This window comes from Rousettus aegyptiacus, unplaced genomic scaffold, assembly GCF_014176215.1.
Source record: "Rousettus aegyptiacus isolate mRouAeg1 unplaced genomic scaffold, mRouAeg1.p scaffold_m13_p_9, whole genome shotgun sequence".
Lineage (NCBI taxonomy): Eukaryota > Metazoa > Chordata > Mammalia > Chiroptera > Pteropodidae > Rousettus > Rousettus aegyptiacus.
This window is the reverse complement of record NW_023416312.1, coordinates 69,522,371-69,545,585: the sequence shown is the minus strand read 5'-3', so window position 1 is coordinate 69,545,585 and position 23,215 is coordinate 69,522,371. Positions and strand designations below refer to the sequence as shown.

The window sequence follows — 23,215 nt, the reverse complement described above, 5'->3', positions numbered from 1 at the left end:
AGACATTAGTAAATAGACTCTAAATCAGCCTTATAGAATGTGTAACCCCTGAGGAGACAATGATAAGTAAAAATGGAAAACAAAATAGAAAGCTGTTTTACAGAGGGATTTTGTGAAAGAGATAGGGACAAGCATTGCTTTTCAATATTTAGATAACAAAGCATGCCACAATTGTGGAGGTACATGTTCTTAATTTTTGCAAGCAACATAAGCACAATGAAGACTGGAGCAAATGCACCATATGGTACCTTGAGGGATTGTAGCTTTGACAGCAGCAGGTGACAACACCCAAGACAAATAAATAGTGTTCTCATGGAAGGCACTGGTAGTGAAATGGCAAAGCATCAGCAGAGACCACAATGCCTGGTGGAAGATTATAGATGCCCAACAGACATGGCGGTACTCATCAGATCCCCAACAAATAATGATGTATACCCAGTGGCAGATGATGGATGCACAGTGGCAAGTGATGAATGTCCAATGAAAGATGATGGATGACCAGCAGATACAGTAAATATTGGCAGGTAATGGTGGATTACATACGTGCTTGATGAAAGCCCAGAACAGTTGCATCAATGTGTGATATATATTGATTTATTCATGATCACATAGGATACAACTCCTGGGAACTTCTAGAAATACTTGGAGGGAAGGTGTATATTTCTCTAGGGGGCTGGAGTAAGTTTGTAAGGACATTGGGATAACAAGTCAGTGACTAGTATATCAGTATCAAGGTAATCTCTTTTGTGCACACAAGCTGTGAGGCCTGTGACAAATTTAAATACTTTTAAGGACGAGGTAGGTAATATTAGTGAGTAAAACAGCTAGGTTATAAGAAAGCAGGGAGTGGTAGAAAACAGCAAAGATTAAACCTATACACTTGTTAAGAGCTATTCAGTTTACAAAGTTTAAAAACCATTGGCTAGGCTAAAACAAAATTCACCTTCAGGCAGAAGTCAGAAAAAGGCCTGCCAGTTCATGACCTCTGGTTTAGGTGGACACTAAGTATCAATGTCTTCGAGCTTAATATATCTTTCATCTAGGAATGTAGTATCTGTAGTACCATCTTTATACAAATAAGAAAATTGTTTCATTTTGAGAACTGACTCTAGGTACACAAAATTTGGAAATATTTTATATATATGAGAAGATTGTCTTCTGTTATTTGTTAAACAATTCAAAGAAATTGGAGAGAAATTCCATTTATCACATGTTTATTTCTTAAAAATATTGCTTTTTCAGAATATTTAGGACAATCTGGAGTCCACGGAAATAACTTTTGATGGAATCTCTGAAAATCCCCAGGATGACAGTGGAAAATATAAGGGTAGAACTATATTTTCTGGATATATTCCCAAATCTTCTTTCCCAAATGTATTTCTGGATCCTGAATTTAACAATATCTACCCTTTACAAAAAGGTATAAATCTCTAGTAAAAGGGAGGTAGAGTTTAAGAAATTCTTCAGAAGAAATGAAGATAAAATTATAAAATGGAAAAAGATATAGCTTATAAGCATATATTCCATTTTAATGGAATAAATTTCTATATATATAAAATATTAATTTTGTGAAGAGTGTACATGGCTAATTTAACAGCTCAATGTTTTTAGTATAGTTATTCTTGGAAGGAATGTTCTAAGTAACGTGTAGCATGAAGCAGTTATTAAGAATGAGGGCTTTGGTGTTTTTTGGCCTGTGTTTATTAATTTATTATGCCACTTGAAACTTCTGAAGCCTTAGGCACACTGCTTAACTTCTCTAAACATTAGTTTCTTCATCTTCCAAATATGAAAAGAAAATATACATATTATTTTGTGAGGATTAAATAAGTTAATACATGCAAAATCCTTTGCAGAATACCTGGGAGATAGTATGTTCTGAATTAATGATATTTTTATTAATGTACAGATGAAATGAGGTGATGGTAGTCAGGTGCCTTATAGATATCAAATTTAGTTCTCTCCACTTCCAGTCCTCAAATTCTTTCTAATTCCCATTAATATACTTAAACAATTGGTTAATTTCCTTTGTACATAGGCAATCCTATATTTTAATCACAGCTAACTCTTTATAACTTCCGCAGGAATATTAGCTACCAGACTTATTTCTAATGAACAGACTTCTTGACTCAGGTGAACATAGGACCAAACCCCATACACTTACCTTCTCAAAGGATCCAAACTGAATATTTAGGTAATTATTACAATAGGTTCTACTTTAGAAAGATAAGTAAAATACTACATAGAATTAAAATAATTAGTTGATGTTTACTTGCTTTTGTCCATTAATATGGTTGCGTATAAATTAGGTTATTTTTATATCTGAAAGGAATTTTATTTCCTTTAAATTAGAATAAATGCCACCGAAATAATGTATTTCCTTAACAAATAACCTAGAATACACTTTTGTATACAAATACTTGACTGGATACTGCATGCCAATGGTGAAAGGAAAATCTCCCCCAAATTCCCTGGATGCCTAGTTTGGTTGAGGACTTGCAATGAATTATAAATACACAGTTGTCTGTAAAGAAATCATGGCTATCTGAAAGAATATTTGAGTAGGTATAGTTCTATTGTGGTAAATTAAATGATACATGTGAATATATTGTGAGTGCTCAATGGCAGATATTGTGTGATAATGTCTGGATAGAGAATTAGAAGTTCAAGAATTGATTCCCATAATTCAAGTCAAAGACTTTGAAAGAGAAATCACTCTCATCTGGTATCTGCAAACATTGGTGGGAGAATGATTACTCAAGAAAAAGATGATAAAATTTTGGCTAGAAGACTCTTGTGGAACATCCATTACAAAACAATATAGAAAATTATAATAACAATAACAATAACAACAATAAAATAATTTGTAGTTTAATACTGAAAAGCTATGCAATTGCTAAGTACTTGGTTTAAGTTTTCTTTTTGCTTATTGCTTTTTGCTTATTACTGGGAAAGGCAATTTCTTATTTCCCCCTACCTTCTTACTCAAAAGTATCTATGCTTCATGAATGACAATTTCCAAAATGAGGATACTCTTTGCTACTGCTCTGCCTCTACCTCACCAACTAGATTGTAAATTCTACAAAGTTATGTCTCTTTTCTTTTCCTGTTGTATCCCCAGTGTCTAGCATGGTACCTAATGTATAGTGAATGGTCAAAACTGATGAATGAATGATGTGAATTGATTCCCACTGAATCTGAGTAAATGGCAATAAAGTGGGTTTAGGAGAGTTATGGCTGGGGAACAGGTGGTGATCTCCAAGGCTCAGTAAAGTGTGCTTGGAAGTGGTTACTCCAGGAAGTGAGAGAGAGACAATTAGACCCTAGAGCAAGCAAAGTGCCAGGAAGTATGGCTCTATTTCATTTATCAGTGAGTTTGTAAAAAACACTAAAAGTCGGAAATAACCCAAGCAGTTGAGTGATAAACTGGGGACCGTTATTCTGCAGAGCCCTGCATAAAGTTCGATATGACTCAGATATTGTAATAAAGCAAATCAAAGGCAGGAATTGCTTTAAACCTGCAAGATCTATATTTAAATTGAATTTTGAAACCAAATTTTCTTCATTTAATATCTTCAAAGGTGCACTGTATATGTCAAAGCTGTTAAATCTTAAACATATAACCTTAGTATGTATGTATACATATGCTTTCATTTTAACTAAATATGGAACATGTTGAGTGTAAACATTAAAATGTATTACTATCAGGAAAACCACCAGATTAGAAGGGGTAAATGAAGACCTAAGCAAACCAGGTAGCCTGACCTCTACTTCAGCTGCACAAGTACGAAAATGTACATACAGTAGTAGCCTAAAGAACCTATCAAGTGGAAGCTACTGAAAAGAGGGATGGCTGAAATCGAAAAATATATATATATATATATTTATTTTTCAAGAGAGAAAAGGGATAGAAATCAAGACAGCTGATCTGAAAGGCTTGGTATATAACTGGTTCAATCCTAGAATTATAAAGCAAAGAAAAAATTAACTTCAGATGTAAGCACTAGGAAATTGGGAATTGATTTCTTCAAATATGGAAATGGTAAATATCAATAAACTTGAGCTTGAGTATTTTTAATTCCCACCATTGAAAAATGGAGATTATAATTTTGTGAAAAGAAATTCGTTTTGTTTGTGTAAGAACATGGGAGGAAATTTCCACTATTATTGAATGTTAAAAATTATTCATCTTGGTTAATTATTATAGTTCTATATATCTAAGGTCAAAGTGAACATGTCTTGTAAAAGAGAAGAAGGGATATAATTCAAATAGATGAGTCAATAAAATATTTTACATATTTTTTGATATTTTTAATGTGGGTGAATAAGTTCATACATTTGTGTCTGAAATAATATTTACCTATGTGTCGGTATTAACTTACAATTAAATGAATTCTTTTTTCTATTGTTAATTTACTTTTTATCTCAGCATTGATTTTTTCTGGTAATAATTCAGGGTTTCTTCTGTTTGTTTACATGTGGTTTTATATGACAGCAAATTTTATATATTTGAAAATTTGAAAAGACCTAATAAGAACTTTAAGCAATTTGATAATAACACTTCTTTTAGACATTTATTATTATTGTTAACTTTATTTCATTCCGAGGTTTTTGAATAGTCATTTTTTAAAACTGAAATAATCTGGGATATCATAATATTTTTACCATTGAACAAAATAAGCTATGATATTCAGGGGTTTTTTTTGATAGATCTAGAGGGTATTCTGCTAAGTGAAATAGTCAGACAGAGAAAGAAATATCACATGGTTCGCTTATGTGTGGAATCTTAAAAAACCTAATCAGAACAAAACAAAAACAGACTCATAGAAACAGGGACCAAAGGGATGGTTGCCAGAAGGGAGAGGGTTGGGTATGGGTGAAAAGGTGAAGGGAAATGTCAACAATATTGTGATAAGTTTGCATGGCAACAAATGACTACTTGACTTAGTGGGTTGATCATATTTCAAGGTATAAAAATTTCAAATCACAATATTGTATACCTGAAGCTAATATAGCTAGTATACTATTGTATACAAACTGTACTTTTAAAAAATGCAGTAAGATGTTAATAGTTATATTATGGGTGATTTGTATTTTCTTATTGTACACTTTTCTGCATTCCTAAATTTTCTACAATGATATGCACTGTTTTTAATAATCTGAAAAAATACTAATAAAATGACATAGAAAATATTTAATTTTATATATGTGTTGCATGAAAATATTTAATTTTGTGTATTGATTTGAATAAACTATTATAATTTCACTATATATGTGTTTGATTATCACTATTAAAACTTTGTGTAGCAAATCTATTTGCAGGAGAAAGAAGCATAGTATTGCATAATACCATTCTGAAGATGTGTAGTAGTAGTATTTCACTGTGGTTTTAACATGCATTTCCTAATGTCTAATAAGGAAACATATTTTTACGTGCTTATTTGCCATTTATATATTCTCTATGGTGAAATGCCTCTTTGTGTCTTTTGCTCATAATTTAAAAGTATTGTTTTTTACCCTTGAGATATGAGAGCTCTTTATATGTTCTATATATTAGCTGTAGTAGGCTGAAAAAAATGACCTCCCAAAAGATATCATGTTCTAGTCCCTGGAACCTGTGAATGTTATTTTCTATGGCAATAGAAAGGGGTCTCTGACGATATATAATTAAATTAAGGGTCTTCATATAAAAAGATTATTCTCAATTATCCGGCTGAACCCTAAATGACATCACATGTATCTTTATAAAGGGAAGCAGAGGTAGATTTCCTAAAGAAGAGAATAAGGCAATATGACTACAGAGTCAGAGATTGGAGTGATGTTGCCACAAACAAAGAAATGCACGCAGCCACCAGAAGTTGGAAAAGGCAAAGAACAATTGGTTATTCCCCTATAGCTTCCAGAGGTATCATGACCTTGCAGACACATACATTTCAGCTAGCAATACTGATTTCAGACTTCTGGCTTTCAGAACTGTCAGAGCATAAATTCTGTTTTAAGCCACTAGGTTTGTGGTAATTTCTTATAGCAGCCATAGGAGACTATTACACAATTATTCTTTTGTCGGGCATATGGTTTACAAATATTTCTCCTATTGTGTAGTAAGTCTTTTCATTCTCTTAAAGGGATCTTTGGTAGAACAAAACTTTTTAATTTTGATGAAGTCTAATTTATACATTTTTATTTTATGTATTATGCTTTTGCTGTCAAATCTAAGAACTCTGCATAGCCCTAGATCCAAATTATCTATGTTTTGTTTTCTAACAGTTTTATAGCTTTACATTTTACACTTAAGTCTATAATTCATTTTAATTAAATTATTAGGATGATATTGGTTAATAAAATCAAATAGGTTTCAAGTGTTCACTTCAATAGCATGTCATATATATATTGCATTGGATGTTCGCCACCCAAAGTTAAATTTCCTTCTGCCGCCACATGTTTGACCCTCTTTACCCCTATCTGCTTCCTCCATTCCCCTCTTCTGTCTGGTAACCACTACTCCACTGTCAGTGTCCATGAGTCTCTATGTTTGTCATGTTTGTTTGCTGTTTTGGTTTTATAGCCCACATATGAGTGAAATCATATGGTTTTCTACTTTTTCTGTCTGGCTTATTTCACTTAGCATGATAATCTCAAAATCCATCTACATTGTTGGAAATGGCAGTATTTCATCTTTTCTTATGGCTGAGTAATGTTCTATTGTATATATGTACCACATCTTCTTTATCCAATCATCTATCGATAGACACTTCGGTTGTTTCCATGTCTTGGCCACTGTGAACAATGCTGTTGTGAATATAGGGGTGCATATATCTTTGTGGATAAATATTTTCAAAGTTTTTGTGTAAATACCTAGAAGAAGAATTAGTGAATCATATGGTAATTCTATTCTTATTTTTTTGAGGAACTGCCATATGGTTTTCCATAGTGGCTGTACCAATTTACATTTCTACCAGCAGTGTATGAATGTTCCTTTTTCCTCACAACCTCTTCAACACTTGTTATTTTTGATCCATTTTGAGTTATTTTTTAAAATAAGGTATAAAGTTTTAGAGCAAGTTTGTTTGTTTGTTTGTTTGTTTCTTTCTTTCTTTCTTTTAGCCTTTGAATGACCAATTTCTTTGGCACCACTTGTTTTTCCATTGGATTTCTTTTGCACCTTTGCCAAAACTTAATCAGATGTAATTACATGGGTCTCTGTTGTATTCCATTAGTCTATATCTGCTTCTCTGCCACTATAATACTGTCTTGATTACTGTAGCTATACAGCAAAATTGGATACAAAGTAAAGCAATTTCTTTCACATCACTCTGCTTTTTAAAGGTAGTTTTAAACTCTTTTTAGAATATGCCTGTACCTTTTCATATAAAGTTTAGAATAAGTTTGTCTACATCCAAAAAATCTTGCTGAGCTTTTGATAGTAATTGCATTAAATCTATAGATCAATTCAAGAAGTGTTAGAGACTGAACTGTGTCTCCCCAAACATAATGTACCTCAGAACGTGACTATATTTGGAGATATGATCTTTTAAAATATAATTAACATAAAATGAAGGCATTAGGGTGGGCCCTAATCCAATATAACTGGTGTCCTTAAGAATAAAACATTTTGACACAGTACAAGGAAAGATTAGGTGAGGACACAGTGAGAAGGTAGCCATCTGCAAGCCAAGGAGAGAGGCCTCAGAAAAAACCAACCCTGCCAATACATTGTCCTCTAATTTCTAGCCTCCATAACTATGAGAAAATAAATTTCTGCTGTTTTAGCCATCCAGTCTTTAATAATTCATTATGACGGTCCTAGCAAAACTAATACAGGAATAATTTATATCTTTACTATGTTGTCTTCCAATCTATAAACAGGGTATGTCTTCTGATTTACTTAGGTCTTGAATTTCTTTCATCAGCACTTTGTAATGGTAGATGTACAAATGCAGTACATATTTTATTATATTTATATATGAATATTTTATTTCCATTTGAGCAACTGTAAGTGGCACTGAATTTTAATTTCAGTTTCCACATGATCATTCTTAGTCTAAAAATGTGATTGACTTCTGTGTGTTGATTTTGTGTCCTGCAACCTAGTTGAAATAATTTATTAGTTCTAGCATATAAATTTTGCCAATTTGAGATTAAAAAATGGTATCACAATGTCATTTATTTTGCATTTTTCCTATAATGATTGACATTAAACATTGTCATATATTTCATGACTGTATATATAAATGTGTATGAATAATTCAAATATTCAGAAATGTTTTAAAACACGGAAAATATATTTTAAAATCACAAAACACCTATTCAAATCTTTAGATAATTTAAAAAATTTCTTGAGTGTTATAATTTTTTCTCTCAGTTTTAAGGAATTCTTTATATATTAGGGAATTATTAGCCCTTTAACTGTGATATATGTTGCAAATATTTTCTAAGAGTTTGTTATTTGTTTTGAATTTTCCTAATGGTGTTCTTGCCATGTATTATTATAATTACTATTTCAATGCCGAATATATCAAATTTTTCTCCTACATCTGAATTTTGAGTTATAGTTAAAAATTCTTTCCATGCTCATAGATTATAGATGAATTTACTATTCTTTTCCTCTAGTATTTGTATCATTTCATTTTTTACATTAGGTTTCTGATCCATTAAGAGTTTTTGTATTAAACACATGGTCAAATCTAAATTTATTTTTTAAAAAAATAGCTATATAGTTGGCCAACACCATTTCCCAGTGATTAGGAATGACACTTTTATCATATATTACATATAGACTTGTACTTGGATCTATTTCAGATTTTTAAATTCTACTCCTCTTGTTTTTCTATGTATGGTCCAATGGTACATTCTTTTAATTCAAAGGCTTTATAATATGTTTCAATATCTCATAGGGCGAGTCCCCTTTCATAGCTTTTCTTTTTCTATACTCTTGCGTATTTAATTTTCTTATTAAAAAATTAAATTATTTATATATATATATATTTTAAATTTATTTATTTTTTTATGATGACATTGGTTAACGAAATCCAGTAAGTTTCAGCTATACACTTTAAAAGTAAGGCATATATATATTTACCCTGTGTGTTCACCTGCCATAGTTAGATTTCTTTCTGTAACCACATATTTGACCCCTTTATCCCATCTAATTCTCTGCTCCCTCCTCTCCTCAACACTCTGGATATCACTATTGTCCATGTCCATGAGTCTCTGTTTGTTTGTCCTGTTCATTTGTTGCTTTTAGGTTTATATACCACAAATAAGTGATATCATGTGATTTTCAACATTTTCTGTCTGGCTTATTTTGTTTAGCATGATTATTGTGACGTCCATCAATGTTTTCGAAAAAGGTAGTATTTCATCACTTCTTATGGCTGAGTAATATTCCGTTGTATATATGTACGACTCCTTCTTTATCCAATCATCTATCATAGGATATTCTGTTTCTTTTATGTCCAGGCCACCTTGAATAATGGTGCTATAAACATCGGTGTGCAAATATCTTTTCAGAAATGAGTTTTCGAGAATTTGGGTTAAATACCCAATAGAAGGGTTGCTGGATTATATGGTAGATAAATTCTTAATTTTTTGAGGAACCTCCCTACCGTTTTCCATAGTGGCTGTGCCAATTTGCAGTCCTACCAGCAGCGTGTGAGGGTTCCTTTTTCTCTGAATCCTCTCCAACATTTGCTATTATTTGTCCTGTTGATAAAAACTATTCTAACAGGTGTGAGGTGGGATCTCTTTGTGGTTTTGATTTGCATTTCCCTAATAGCTAGCGATGTTGAAAATCTTTTCATATATTTGTTGGCTATTTGCATGTCTTCTCGAGAGAAATGTCTGTTCAGGTCTTCTGCCTATTTTTGATTGGATCATTTTTTATTGTTATTAAGTTGTATGAGTTCTTTGTATATTTTGAATATTAGGCTCTTATTGGAGGCATTGCTTGCAAATATACTTTGCCATTTGGATGGTTGTCTCTTTACCTTGCTGAGAGTTTCTTTTGCTGTGCAGAAGCTTTTTAGTTTGATGTAGTCCCATTCATTTATTTTTGCTTTTCCTTCCTTCGCCTTCAAGGTCAAATCCATAAAATCATCTTACGTCCAAGGTCCTTGAGTTTCATTCCTGTTTTCTTCTATGATTTTAATGTTTCAGGTCTTAAATTCAGGTCCTTAATCCATTTTTATTCAATTTTGGAGTATGGTGATAGACAAGAGTCTAGTTTCATTCTTTTGCAGGTGACTTTCCACTATTCCCAGCACCATTTATTGAAGAGGCTTTCCTCTCTCTACTGAATGTTTTTGGCTATTTTGTCAAAAAATTATAAGCCCATATAAACTTGGGTTTACTTCTGGACTGTTGATTCTGTACCACTGGTCTGGTTGTCTGTATTCCTGTGAATATCAAGCTGTTTTGATTATTGTGGCTTTATAGTTTAATTTGAAGTTGGGCAGAGTAATGCCTCCAGCTTCATTCCTTTTTCTCATGATGGCTTTGGCAATTCACGGTCTTTTGTGTTTCCTTACAAATCTGATGATTTTTTGTTCTATTTTTTAAAAAATGCCAATGGATTTTGATGGGGATTACATTAAAACTGTATAATACTTTAGGTAATAAGGTCATTTCACAATGTTGATTCTTCCAATCGAATAACATAGAATATCTTTCCATTTCTTTGTATCTTCTTCGATTTCTTTTAATAGGGTCTTATAGTTTTCATTATATAGGTCCTTCACTTGTTTCATTAAATTTATTCCTAGGTATTTTATAGTTTTTGTTGCAATTGAAAAAGAAACTATTTTTCCACTTCTTTTTCTGACATTTAATTATTAGGGTATAGGAATGCTATGAATTTTTGAACTGTGTTTCTTGTTTCTAGCAGTGTTCTTGTGGAGTCTATAGGGTTTTCTATATAGAGAATCATGTCATCTGCAAAGAGTGACAGTTTGACTTTTTTGTTTGTAATTGGATAACTTTTATATGTTTCTTTTGCCTGATTGCATTCATTAGGATATCTAATGTTAAGTTGAATAACAGTGGTTATAGTGGACAGCCTTGCCTTGTTTCTGATCCTAGAGGGAAGGTTTTTAGTTTTTCACCATGAAGTATAATGTTGGTTGAGGGATTTTCATATATGGCCTTTATTATGTTAAGGTATTTTACTTCTATACTGATTTTGCTAAGTGTTTTGATCATAAATAGATGCTGTATCTTGTCAAAGGCTTTTTCTGCATTTATTGATATGTTCATATGATTCTTATTTTTTAATTTGTTTAAGTGGTGTATCACATTAATTGATTTGCGCATGTTAAATCATCCCTGGACCCTTGGGATGAAGCCCACTTGATCGTGGTGCATAATCTTTTTAATATGTTGCTGTATTCGGTTTGCTAGTATCTTATTTAGGATTTTTGCATCTGTGTTCATGAGAGATATTGGTCTGTAGTTTTCTCTTTTTTGTGTGTTACCTTTACCAGGTTGTGGTAACAGGGTAATATTGGCCTCATAAAATGAGTTGGGAAGTATTGCCTCCTCTTCGATTTTTTGGAAGAGTTTGAGGAGAATAGGTATTAAATCTTTGAATGTTTGGCAGAATTCACTGGGGAAGCCAGGAAGCCATCTAGTCCTGGACTTTAATGTTTTGTAGGTTTTTGATGACTCTTTCAATTTCCATATTGCTTATTGGTCTATTTAGATTATCCAGTTTTCCTTCATTCAGTCTAGAAAGGTTGCATTTTTCTAAGTACTGGCCCATTTCTTTTAGGTTATTAAATTTGGTGTTATATACTTTTTCATAGTATTCTTGTATGATCTTTTATATTTCTGCAGTGTCTGCTGTAATTTCCCACCTTTCATCCCTGATTTTCCTTATTTGTGTCCTTTCTCTATTTTCTTTAGTGAGTCTAGCCAGGGGTTTGTCAAATTTATTAATTTCTCAAAGAAATAACTCTTTGTAGCATTTATTTTTTTCTATTTTTCCCTGTTTTTCATTTCATTTATTTCTGCTTTATTTTGATTATTTCTTTCCTTCTGCTGACTTAGGATTCATTTGTACTTCATTTTCTAGTTTTTAAAGATGAAGCATTAGGTTGTTTATTTCGGCTTGTTCTTGTTTTTGATATGATATGAACTTTCTTCTTATGACTGCTTTTGCTGTTTTCCAAAGGTTTGATATGTTCTACTATTATTATCATTCGTTTTTATGTATCACTTGATCTCTCTTTTTGTTTTTTCTTTGACTCATTTATTCTTCAGTAGCATGTTGTTTAGCCTCCATGTATTTGTGTTTCTTCCCACTTTCTTTTTGCAGTTGACCTCTTTTTTCAAAGCATTATGATCAGAGAATATGGTCAATATAATTTCAACCCTCTTATATTTGTTGAGGCTATCTCTGTGTCCCAGTATATGGTCTATCCCTGAGAATGTTCCATGTGCACTAGAGAAGAATGTATATGCAGCTGTTTTGAGATAGAAAGCTCTGTAAATGTCAATTATGTCCAGTTGGTCTAAGTTGGTCCATGTGGTGTCATTTAAGGATGTTATTTTCTTATTGATTTTCTGTTTAGATGATCTGTCCATATCCAACAGTGGAGTATTTAGGTCCCTTAGTATGATAGTGTTTTGGTCTGTTTCTCCCTTTAGGTCTGTTAGTAATTGATTTATATTTTGGGGGGCTCCCTGATTCAGAGCATAGATATTAAGAAAAGTTATGTATTCTTGGTGCATGATTCCCTTTATCATTATAATATGTCCCTCACTATCTCTCTTTATCTTTTTTATTTTGAAGCCTGTTTCGTGTGATATTAGGACTGCTAATCCCGCTTTTCTCCAAATGTCATTTGCTTGAAATATCATTTTCCACCCTTTCATTTTGAGTCTATAATTGTCTTTGGAACTCAGATGTGTTCCCTGGAGGCAGCATATGGTTGGATTTTGTTTTTTCATCTAATCTGAAACTCTGTCCCTTTTTATTGGTGAGTTCGTCCATTTACATTTAAGGTTAATATTGAAATATGAGGTCTTCTTATATTTTATCTTTTGCTTTCTGGGAGCTCGGTGTTTCCATTGCTTCTTTGTCTTTGTGTTTCTGCTTTCTTTATTCTAGTTGGCTTTTGTTGGATTTGCCTCTGGTTTTTCTTGTTTGATGTTATTTACTTCAGTTCTAAATCTTTAATGTGTGGTTTTCATTATCAATATGTAAAAGATGGTGTGTGTGTGTGTGTATTCATAAATTTTCTTTTTTCGTACCTTATATCCATCTCCCTTTGTGAATTTGGATCTTTGAATCACCCCCTTTTCAGTCATTGCTATTTTAATTTGTCCCTATGTATGCTGAATGTTCATTACTATCTTGCCATAGCAATTCTTTTCTTACTTTTTATGCTTATAATGCCCTGTATAATAAGGGTTGCACTCCTCTGCTTCTTTCTGCCTGCCAGTCACCTTAATCCTCATTATATATATATTTTTTGTCATTTTGTTTTAGCTAAGGTGACTCCTTTCAGTATTTCCTGTAACGGAGGCCTCATAGTGGAGAATTCTTGGAATTTTTGTATGTCTCAAAAGATCTTTAATTCTCCCTCATATCTAAAAGAGAGGTGAGCTGGATACATTATTTTTGGCTGGCAGTTCCTTTCATTTAGTAGTTTCAATATTTCATTCCACTCTTTTCTGATTTCTAAGGTTTGTGCTGAGAAGCCCGATGGTAATCTAATGGGTTTTCCCTTATTGGTTACACTCTCCTTTTCCCTGGCTGCCCTGAGATTTCTGTCTTTGTCGTTGACTTTTGATAATTTTAATACAATGTGTCTTGGTGAAGGCCTTTTTGGGTGGAGGTAATTGGGTGTTCTGTTAACTTCTTGAATTCCAAGCTCCAGCTCATTCCTTATATTTGGGAAATTCTTGTCAACTATTTGTCTTAAAATGCTTTCTAGTCTCTGCTCATTTTTTTCCCTCTTCAAGAATGCCCATTATTCTTATGTTTCTTCTGTTGATGGTATCAGCTTATTCTTGTATTTCTCTTTATTTTTCATTCTTCAGTATCTCTCTTCTTCTGATTTATTTCTAGATTTCTGTCTTTGATATCACTGATCCTTTCCTCCATTTGGTGGACTCTATTTCCCAGGCTTCCTATTTCATTTTTCATCTCTTGCAGTGTGTTCTTCATCTCCAGAAATTCTATGTGGTTATTTTGAGGGTTTCAATCTCTTTGCTAAAGAGCTCATTTTGCTTATCTAGTTGTTTTTTTCTACTTCTGAAATTGTTTATATGAATTGTTTTGGATCTCACTGAGTTTTTTCAGAAGTACCATCCTGAATTCTCAGTCATTTAAGTTGCATATTTCTATGTCTGTAAGCTTATTTTCTGGAGATTTTTGTCTTTCTTCTTGAGATGCCTTGTTACCTTGGTTGTTCATGTTGTTTAATAGACTATTTCTTCACCTGGGCGTTAGTGGAAATGTATTCAGCTTTTTTTTTTTTTTGCAGAAAGAAGATTTATTATATAAAAGTCTCTCTAGCCTGTTGCAAAAAAGACGTTTTTCTTTTGGTTTCCGGGTGGTGGTGTCTAAGCCTCTTGGATTCCTCTTTTATATAAAGCCTTAATAATGATTTTTTTCTGCCTTCGTACATGCTTAATCATGCATGCTATCCTCAGTGTCAGTCCGTCAGTGTTAGCGACAGTTTTGGTAGCATTAGCATTTCCCCTGGGGCTCTGCAGTGTTTGTTCTCAGAGGTTATGAAGGGAAGGGTTTTCTGGGTTAGGATGGGGGCTGCTGTTCAGCCTCAGCTTTGCAACTGCTGCTGGTGAAAAATCAACTGTTATTTCTCAGCCATCCCTGATTCTCTGCAGTCCCCATTTTCTCTGCTTTCTTCCCTGATGCCTGAGCACTGCCACTGGCTGCATGGAGCTCACAGCTCTCCAAAACAGGGCTGTTAAGGAAACCTGCCATAAGTTCTCCCCTTCCTGTTCTTTCTACAGGGAGCTCAGGTTGTAAGAGGAAGCTTCTTTGTTTTTCTCAGTCCACTGTCAGACATATGGACTTCTGGCTTGTGGTTGCTCTTCTGTGCAGATTCCACACTCAGACATGCTGATGTGCAGTTTGTGTGTTTCCTTAGAGGTTTTATTTTTGGGGGGATGGGGGGGGGGTCTCAGTTTTATTTTATTTTTAATTTATTTTTATATATTTCTATTTTTTTAAAATTTATTGAGGTAATATTGGTTAATACAATTCTATAATTTTCAGTGTACATTATAATTTGACATCTATGTATTCTATTGTGTGATTACCACCCAGAGGTCCAGTTTCCTTCAGCTACAATATATTTGATCCTCTTTACCCTGTCTACCTCTTCCCTCCTCCCTTACCCCCTACCCTCTGATAACCACTAGTCCATTTTCCATGTCCCTGAGTCTCTGTTTCTCCTGTTCATTTGTTGCTTTAGGTTTATATCTCACAGATAAGGGATATCATGTGATTTTCTAATTTTTCAGTCTGGCTTATTTCACTTAGCATGATTCTCTCGAGGTCCATCCAGGTTGACACAAATGACAGTATTTCATTTCTTCTTATGGCTGAATACCATTCCATTGTATATATGCACCACAGTTTCTTTAGCCAATCATCTATCATAGGACACTTTGGTTGCTTCCATGTCCTGGTCACTGGAAATAATGCTGCTCTGAACGTCGGTGTGCAAATATCCTTTTGAAAATTGGCTTTCAAGTCTTTGGGGTAAATACCCAGTAGAGGGATAATCGCTTGCTCATATGGTAGATCAATTCTTAGTTTTTTGAGGAACCTCCATACTGTTTCCCATAGTGGCTGTACCAATTTGCAGTCCCACCAGCAGTGTATGAGGGTTTATTTTTCTTCGTATCCTCTTCAACATTTGTTATTGCTTGCCCTGTTGATTATAGCTATTCTAACAGGTGTGAGATGGTATCTCATTGAGATTTTGATTTGCATTTCCCTAATAGCTAGCGATGATAAAAATCTTTTGAAATATTTTTTGGCCATGTGTATGTCCTCAAGGGAGAAGTGTCTGTTCAGATCCTCTGCCCATCTTTTGATTGGATCGTTTGTTTTATCATTGTTATTGAGTCATATAAGTGCTTTGTATATTTTAGATATTAGGCCCTTATCAGAGGCGTTGCTTGTAAATATATTTTCCCATTCGGATGGTTAATTTTTTGGTTAATTTATTTATTTAAATTAGTTTCAAGTATACACTACATTAGTTAGACATCTATATAATTCATAAAATGATTCTCCCAATTGCTCCCTCCCTCCCCTGGCTCTCCACTTAGCCAACATATTACTGCTAACTGCATTCGCTATGCCATGCTCCCCATTCCCGTGATGATCTATCGACTACTAATTTGTACTTCTTTAACCCTTCATTTCATTCTTCCAGCCCCCAACACCCCATCCACTGTGTCACCAAATTGATCATAGCCATTCTTACAGGTATGGGGTTGTATCTCATTGTGGTTTTGATTTTCACTTTCTTAATAGCTAGCTAAGTCGATAATTGAATTGTACACTTGAAGCCTATATAATTTTATTAACCAATGTCGACACAATAAATTTAAAACTTTTTTAAATTAAAAAATTTTAAAAATCAATTAAAAAATTTAATTAAATTATTATTTAGTTACTTATTTTTATTTATTTAATTAATTTTTGGTTGATTAATTAATTTAAATCAAATTTAAATGTTATTTAATTATTTATTTTTATTTATTTGATTAATTTTGTTTTAATTAATTTTATTTAAACATTTTAATTAAAATTTCTTACAATTAAATTTATTGTGTTGACATTGGTTAATAAAATTATATAGGTTTCAAGTGTACACTTCAAATATTACCTTCACTAGCTATTAGAAGAATGCAAATCAAAACCACAATGAGATACCACCCCATACCTGTAAGGATGCTATGATCAACAATACAAATAACAGCAAGTGTTAGAAAGGTTGTGGGCAAGAATCCTCACTCTGCTGATGTGGATGTAAATTGGTACAGCCACTATGGAAAACAGTGTGGATGTTCCTCAAAAAACTAAGTATGGCATTACAACATGACCCAGCAATCCTTCCTCTGGGTTTCTACCTCCTCAAATTGAAAACATTCCTGCATAAAGACATATTTTAACTTAAAGTTTTACTTACATATAGTAAATTCACCCTCTTAAAATGAATACTAGAATTTATAGTTGTTCAAATTTTGAGAAATATACATACTACCACCACAATGAAGATGTAAAACAGTTTCATAATACCAAAGTAAATGCCCCTTTGGCGTCATCCTCCCACCTTCAGCCCCTGGAAAGTAATGATCTGTTTTCTGTCTTTATAGATTAAAAAAAAGTATTTCCTAAAACTTTTTCCTTTTAAAAAATATTTCTTGTTGCTGGTTTGCTTTATTATTTTTGTTAATTGTGAGGCTAGTCCAATTCTCTTGCTCTTGTAAATTATTCTTTATTTTTTCCTGGAATCCTTAAAGATTTTTTTTCTTTATTTTACAAATCTAAAGTCTCAGATATATCTCAGAGTTGACTGTTCTAGGTCACATTTCTGGTAGTGGTTCGGCCTTATCAAACTGTAGATTCAGACTCACTTCAGGAAAATTTTCCTATAGTTTTAAATTTAACTTGTTCCATTATTTTTTTCAAGGATTCTCATTATACACACATTTTTTTTTGCTGGTCTTTTGTCTCAGGCACTTTCTTTCAGACTCCTTTTCCTTTTTTCTTTATCTCATCTTCATTCTCTGTTGATTCCCTGTTTTGCTTTAATATTCTTTATTAAGTTTTTATATCAATCTATTCTCTAGAAACTTTTAATTGAATGGTCATTTCTGATATCATTTTATCTTTTTCTTCTATTTTTTTTTGTCCTGGGTTCATCAACTTTTGCCTGATCAAATTTTTTTGTCCATTTCTTTTTTAGGTTTTAGATTTCTACTTCAAGGCATTTGTTTTCATACTTTCAATGATTGAGGAAATTTCATTTTGTTTGCAGTATTTTGTTATAATTTTCTTTTTCTTGGTAAATTTTTATTGGTGGAAATTTTTATCAAATGCCTTTTCTATTCTCTTCTGCTTTCTTTTTATAGTAGCTTGGTATAGACTAAGATTAGTTGCATCTTTGAATTTATATGAACATGATTGGCAGTTTATGAGTGGTTTCTACACTCAAGTGTGGTCTCTTCTCTCCATATAACAAAGTATGGTTTCTTTAAGGATGGCTTTTGGGGTACAGTGGAGGGGAGTAGGTTGTAGGGTTGATGCATAGGTATCTGCTGACTTTTTTTGTGTCTGTTGTAAGTTGATAAATTTTCCCTCTTTTTTCCCCTTAACTGTACTTTTTTTCAAAATTTATCTCTCCCTTTCTTTTTTTTACCCCTTTATATCACCAAAGAGTTTCTTTTCCAAGATCAGTTTCTTGAGTCTGATGCACACTTCTAAATCATTCCCATAAAGGCTGAGTTTACAGAAAAACTTGAGAATTTTTGTAACCGGGGTAAACCTTCTTTTTTGCAATGATTGTAGATCAACCTTAAGCTTTTTACTAGCTTTCTTCTTCTCTCTTTCATGCAGTATTTCCTGAACTGCTCTTTCTCTACACGACAGCATGTGGTGGGAACTTAATAGATAGCTCATTGCGATCTCCTGTTTATTTTTCTGCTTAAAGATAATTTTGAATTTGGTTGTTCCCCAAATTTGGTGGTGGTATTGTGTAGTTCTTGTTGTTCTTTATTGTTTGGATTGGAAGATGGATGTGTTAGATTTAGATTTAGGCTGATACTATTTTTGTATCATCCATGTATTTTTCAAAGGATAAACTGGTAAAATGAAAGAGACACCACAAGATCAAGTATACCTTCTAAAGCAAATTAATTCCAGTAACCTTTCTTACATAATTTGGGAGCTTGTGAGTGGTAAAATGCTCACCGAGTAGTTAAAATATTTATGCTTTGAGGTTAATGCATCATTAAAACAATAAAGATAAGAAAAGCATATTTTCTGAGAAAACTATTTATAAAATGTTTGTTAAGGTAATCTATTACTATTGTATATTTAGAGCAGGATAAATAATTTTTGTTTCGTGAAAGATTTTCTAGATCCAGTGATCTTCTTTTAGAATTTGAGAACTAGATACACGTTCAGTATTACTTCTGGTCTAACTCCATTATACACTTCAGGGAACAAGAAGTCTATTTCACTCTTTTGTGAGATGAGCATATCAACAATTAAATTCAAACTCCAATTTCCCAATAAAGGCACTTTGTAGTTTAGTATAAGTGATTTGATCGTTCATTATAACAATTAGCTAAAAACAAAATTTATGTTAAAGCAAATAGGTCAAAGAGATGACAAAATAATGAAAAGAAAAATTTAAAAACCGCTCTAAAATCAATATATGAAAACTTTTCATGCCTGAATTTTTATTGTGATAATGTGACCTTGCACTTATATATTAGTAATTAATTTGTTATCCCCTGTCTCCTTATAAAAACATGAATTGTGAACTCCATGAAGAATAGCTATTATTGAATGCTTATTATGTGCTAAGCACTTTGCCAGCATTTTAAAAAATGGTTACTTAAAATACATCTATTAAAGATGATAGCCTCTTTGTTTTTCTTTGCATAAGAGATGGTACTATGTATGTATACTGTCCAGAACATAGGAGTGGGAGCACGTTTCTGTCACTGTCTCATTCTGTACATTGTAAGCCAACTATCATTGTTTACAAATGACACTAAGCAATAGAATAACTATGTATGATTTCAATATATTACAAAATGTTTTGCTTTTTAAAGACTGCTGATTTTTAAAATAATTATACACACATCCAATTCCTTCTGTCACACAGTTTGCTTTTTTCTTCCTTTTCTAAATGATAAGAACAAAATATTTAACTTTATGAGTGTTTACTGTGATACCTGACACAAATTTATGATATAATCTAAGACTGAAAAATGAATAAAATTAAACTTACCATAAAGGATTGCAAGCAGAGACAGTGGCATGACAAGTAGTCCCACTAGCATATCAGCAATTGCTAGGGACATTAAGAAGTAATTGGTGGCATTGTGTAGTTTCTTTTCCAAGCTTACTGCCATGATGACTAGAATGTTGCCACCTATTGTCAAGATTATGATTATGACGATTGAAAGTGCTGGCCAATTTTGTACCCCGTCTGGGAATTTGAAGCGTCCACCATCGGAGGTATTGAAAATGTCAGTTACTATAGCTGCAACTGGGTTCACAGAAATATCGCATTGCCAAACCAATAGGCCAATTAGGTGCACACTGAAAATTAAGAAGAAAAACAATATTCAGGTATCTATTATGTTGCGTAAACCCAATAAATTGCTTATACAAAACAATTGTTTTTCCATCAACAATCATCATCATCACCATTATTTCTAGTCTTCCAATTAAATTTCGGTGTCTTTTCTCTCTGTCCTAAGAATGTTAACTTTTATCGAGTCAGGCACTTAGCTTACTGAAATATGTATGTATAATTTCATTTGATCTCATATGACAACCTCATGAGGTCAGTATGAAAAGACTAAAGTTTAGAGACTGAAGTTCAGAGATGGATGTTTTCACATTATAAGTTAGTTTCCCCCAATGATGATGTGAAATTTATTTAAGTTACATACATTAAGTGTCCTCTCAAAGTGTATGTTCTTAAATTGTCTAATAAACTATCATTTATTTTCCTTAATAAAATAGATAAGACAGACAAGTATATTCAATATTTCCTGCTTAAAATCTGTTAATGACTGTCTTATGTGTATTCTATGTTCAATAATAGTTATTTAATGAATATTAAGCAGAGACTAGATTATAAGTAGTGGTTGTTAAGCCCCGATATTATTTACATGGGAGAAAATTTCCTCTACTGGTACAACACGTGCCAAACAATTTTCTGTGCCAGAAAGTTAAACTAAGATTCTTTCTGGAATTGGGGAGATGAAACATATGACATTAAAACATCCAAAATCAAGGATTCTCATTATACACAAAATCTATGCATTCTTTTTATTTATTTATTTTAATTAATTAATTAAAGTATACAGTGCATTGGTTAGACATCTATATAGTTCATAAAACGATCCTCCCAATTTCTCCCTCCACCTAGTCAAAGTATTAATGATAACTGCATTCCCTATGCCATGCTCCTAATCCCCATGACCAACCATCACCTACTAGTTTGTACTGCTTTAACTCTTCATCACATTCTTCCAGCCCCACAAACCCTCCTCCCCTCCGTCCATCACCAAATTGTCCACTATATTTGTGAGTCTGTTTTGATTAGTTTGTTCTCTTTTTTCCTCAGATTCCACATATAAGTAAAATCGTATAGTGTTTATCTTTCTCTGTCTGACTTAAATACATTCTAGGTCCATCAAAGAAATATCTTTTTCTGTCCCCTTCCTTGTCATATGTAAGGGTCTCGTCTTCTTATCCATTTAGGCACTCTATCTTTTGGTTAGAGCACTTAATTCTTTTCCATTTAAGGTATTTGTTGATAGGAATGTGGTTGTTACCATTCTTTATTCTTGTTTTTGATACATGTTTTTCCTTCTTAAAGAAGTCCCTCCAATATTTCCTGTAATAATGGCTTGGTGGTGATAAGTTCCTTTAGTTTACTTTTGTCTGGGAAGCTCTTCATCTGTCCTTCAACTCTAAATGTTAGCTTTGATGAATAAAGTATTCTTGGTTGTAAATCCTGGGTCTTCATCTTGTCGAATATTTTTTGCCAAGCCCTTATGTCCTGCATAGTTTCTTTTGAGAAATCAGCTGCCAGTCTTATGGATGTTCCCTTATAAGTAATGATCTGTTTTTCTCTTGCTGCTTTTAATATTCTTTCTTTGTATTTAAATTTTGGCATTTGAATTATGATGTGTCTTTGTGTGGGCCTCTTTGGATCCCTGATTTTTGGAATTCTCTGAGTTTCCTGGGGTTTTATGTCCATTTCTTTCACCAGGTCAGGGATGTTTTCCATCATTATTTCTTCAAACAGCTGTTCAAATCTCAATTTTCTTCAGTTATTTGGACCCTTATTTGTCCCACATGATCCTTAGATTATTTTTATAGTCTTGGCATCTCATCTCTTGCCATTCTGATTGCGTGTCCTTGGCTTTTCAGTCCTCTAGATAAGGCATTTTATTCTTTTCTTTATCCACTTTGTTTATTCCTTTATTTATTCCTTTTAATGTACTTCTCATCTTAGATAACGTGTTCTTCATTTTAGACTGGTTACCTTATATAATTTCATTTCCATTTTTATGTTTTATATCTCTTTGTTGAAGTTCTCACTGAATTCATCTACATTTTGCCTGAGTTCATTGAGCAGCTTTCTAAGCAATGTTTTGAACTCGGCATATGTTAGATTACTTGACTCCATTATATCTGGATCTCTGTTCTGTTTTTTTCATATGGTTTCTGCTTCTTTGTCTTCCCATTTTGGGTGCCCTTCTGTATCTGTTTCTACATATTAAGCAAAGTTCCTAAGCCTCCCGACCTTATTAGCATGGCTTTGTATGGTAAGTGTTCAGTGGCATAGTCCTGAGAGAAGTTCATCTGTAACCTAAATTTAGTCCAAGCCTCTACCCTTCTGGGGTCACCTGTTAAGTTTCAGCAAGCAATCCACAGATGCTATCCTTATAGTTTTCTCAAAAGGCCACACCAGAAACCGAGGCCAGTTGCCTCTAGTGTGAGTCCTGGTGCTGCTCAGCAAGGAGCACCTGATTTGCTGAGGATATACCTGATGTGGCTTGGGTTGGGCCGTGAGTTGGGGGAGGCAGGGTTTCAGGGAATCTTCTGGGTGGAGCAACCTCCGTTATACAGTTTGATGATGTCTGGGCTATGGCGATGCTTTGTCTGTGCACTGGGAGCAAGGAGGGCTCAACAGGGAACAATGTATACCACTAGCACTTCTGTACAGAGCGAGTCTCGCTTAGGTCCTCACTCTAACAATGTCTCTCTGTAAGTATTTGGTGCCCCCGGTGTGGAGCTGAATCAGCATTTGTGCTCTGAGTGAGCAGGTCCACCATCATGAAAATCTGCTTATGGATATGGCCCCTTTAAGAGTCTTCTGCCACTGCTACTGCCACAGCCTCCATCTCCCTCCACTTCTCAGGACCAGGCAGCTCCGTGTCCTTGCCCCATCCTACCTTCTGCCATCGCAGG

General features: G+C 33.4%; 1 protein-coding gene across 1 annotated transcript in view; it reads right to left on the bottom strand.

Moving 5' to 3' along the window:
* Positions 1–23,215, bottom strand: part of HTR2C (5-hydroxytryptamine receptor 2C) — a 295,289-nt gene that overhangs the window by 162,361 nt on the left and 109,713 nt on the right. The window contains exon 3 of the mRNA XM_036227088.1: positions 20,010–20,323. Coding sequence (XP_036082981.1) covers positions 20,010–20,323 — 314 coding nt within the window. The remainder of the gene's footprint in view (positions 1–20,009; positions 20,324–23,215) is intronic.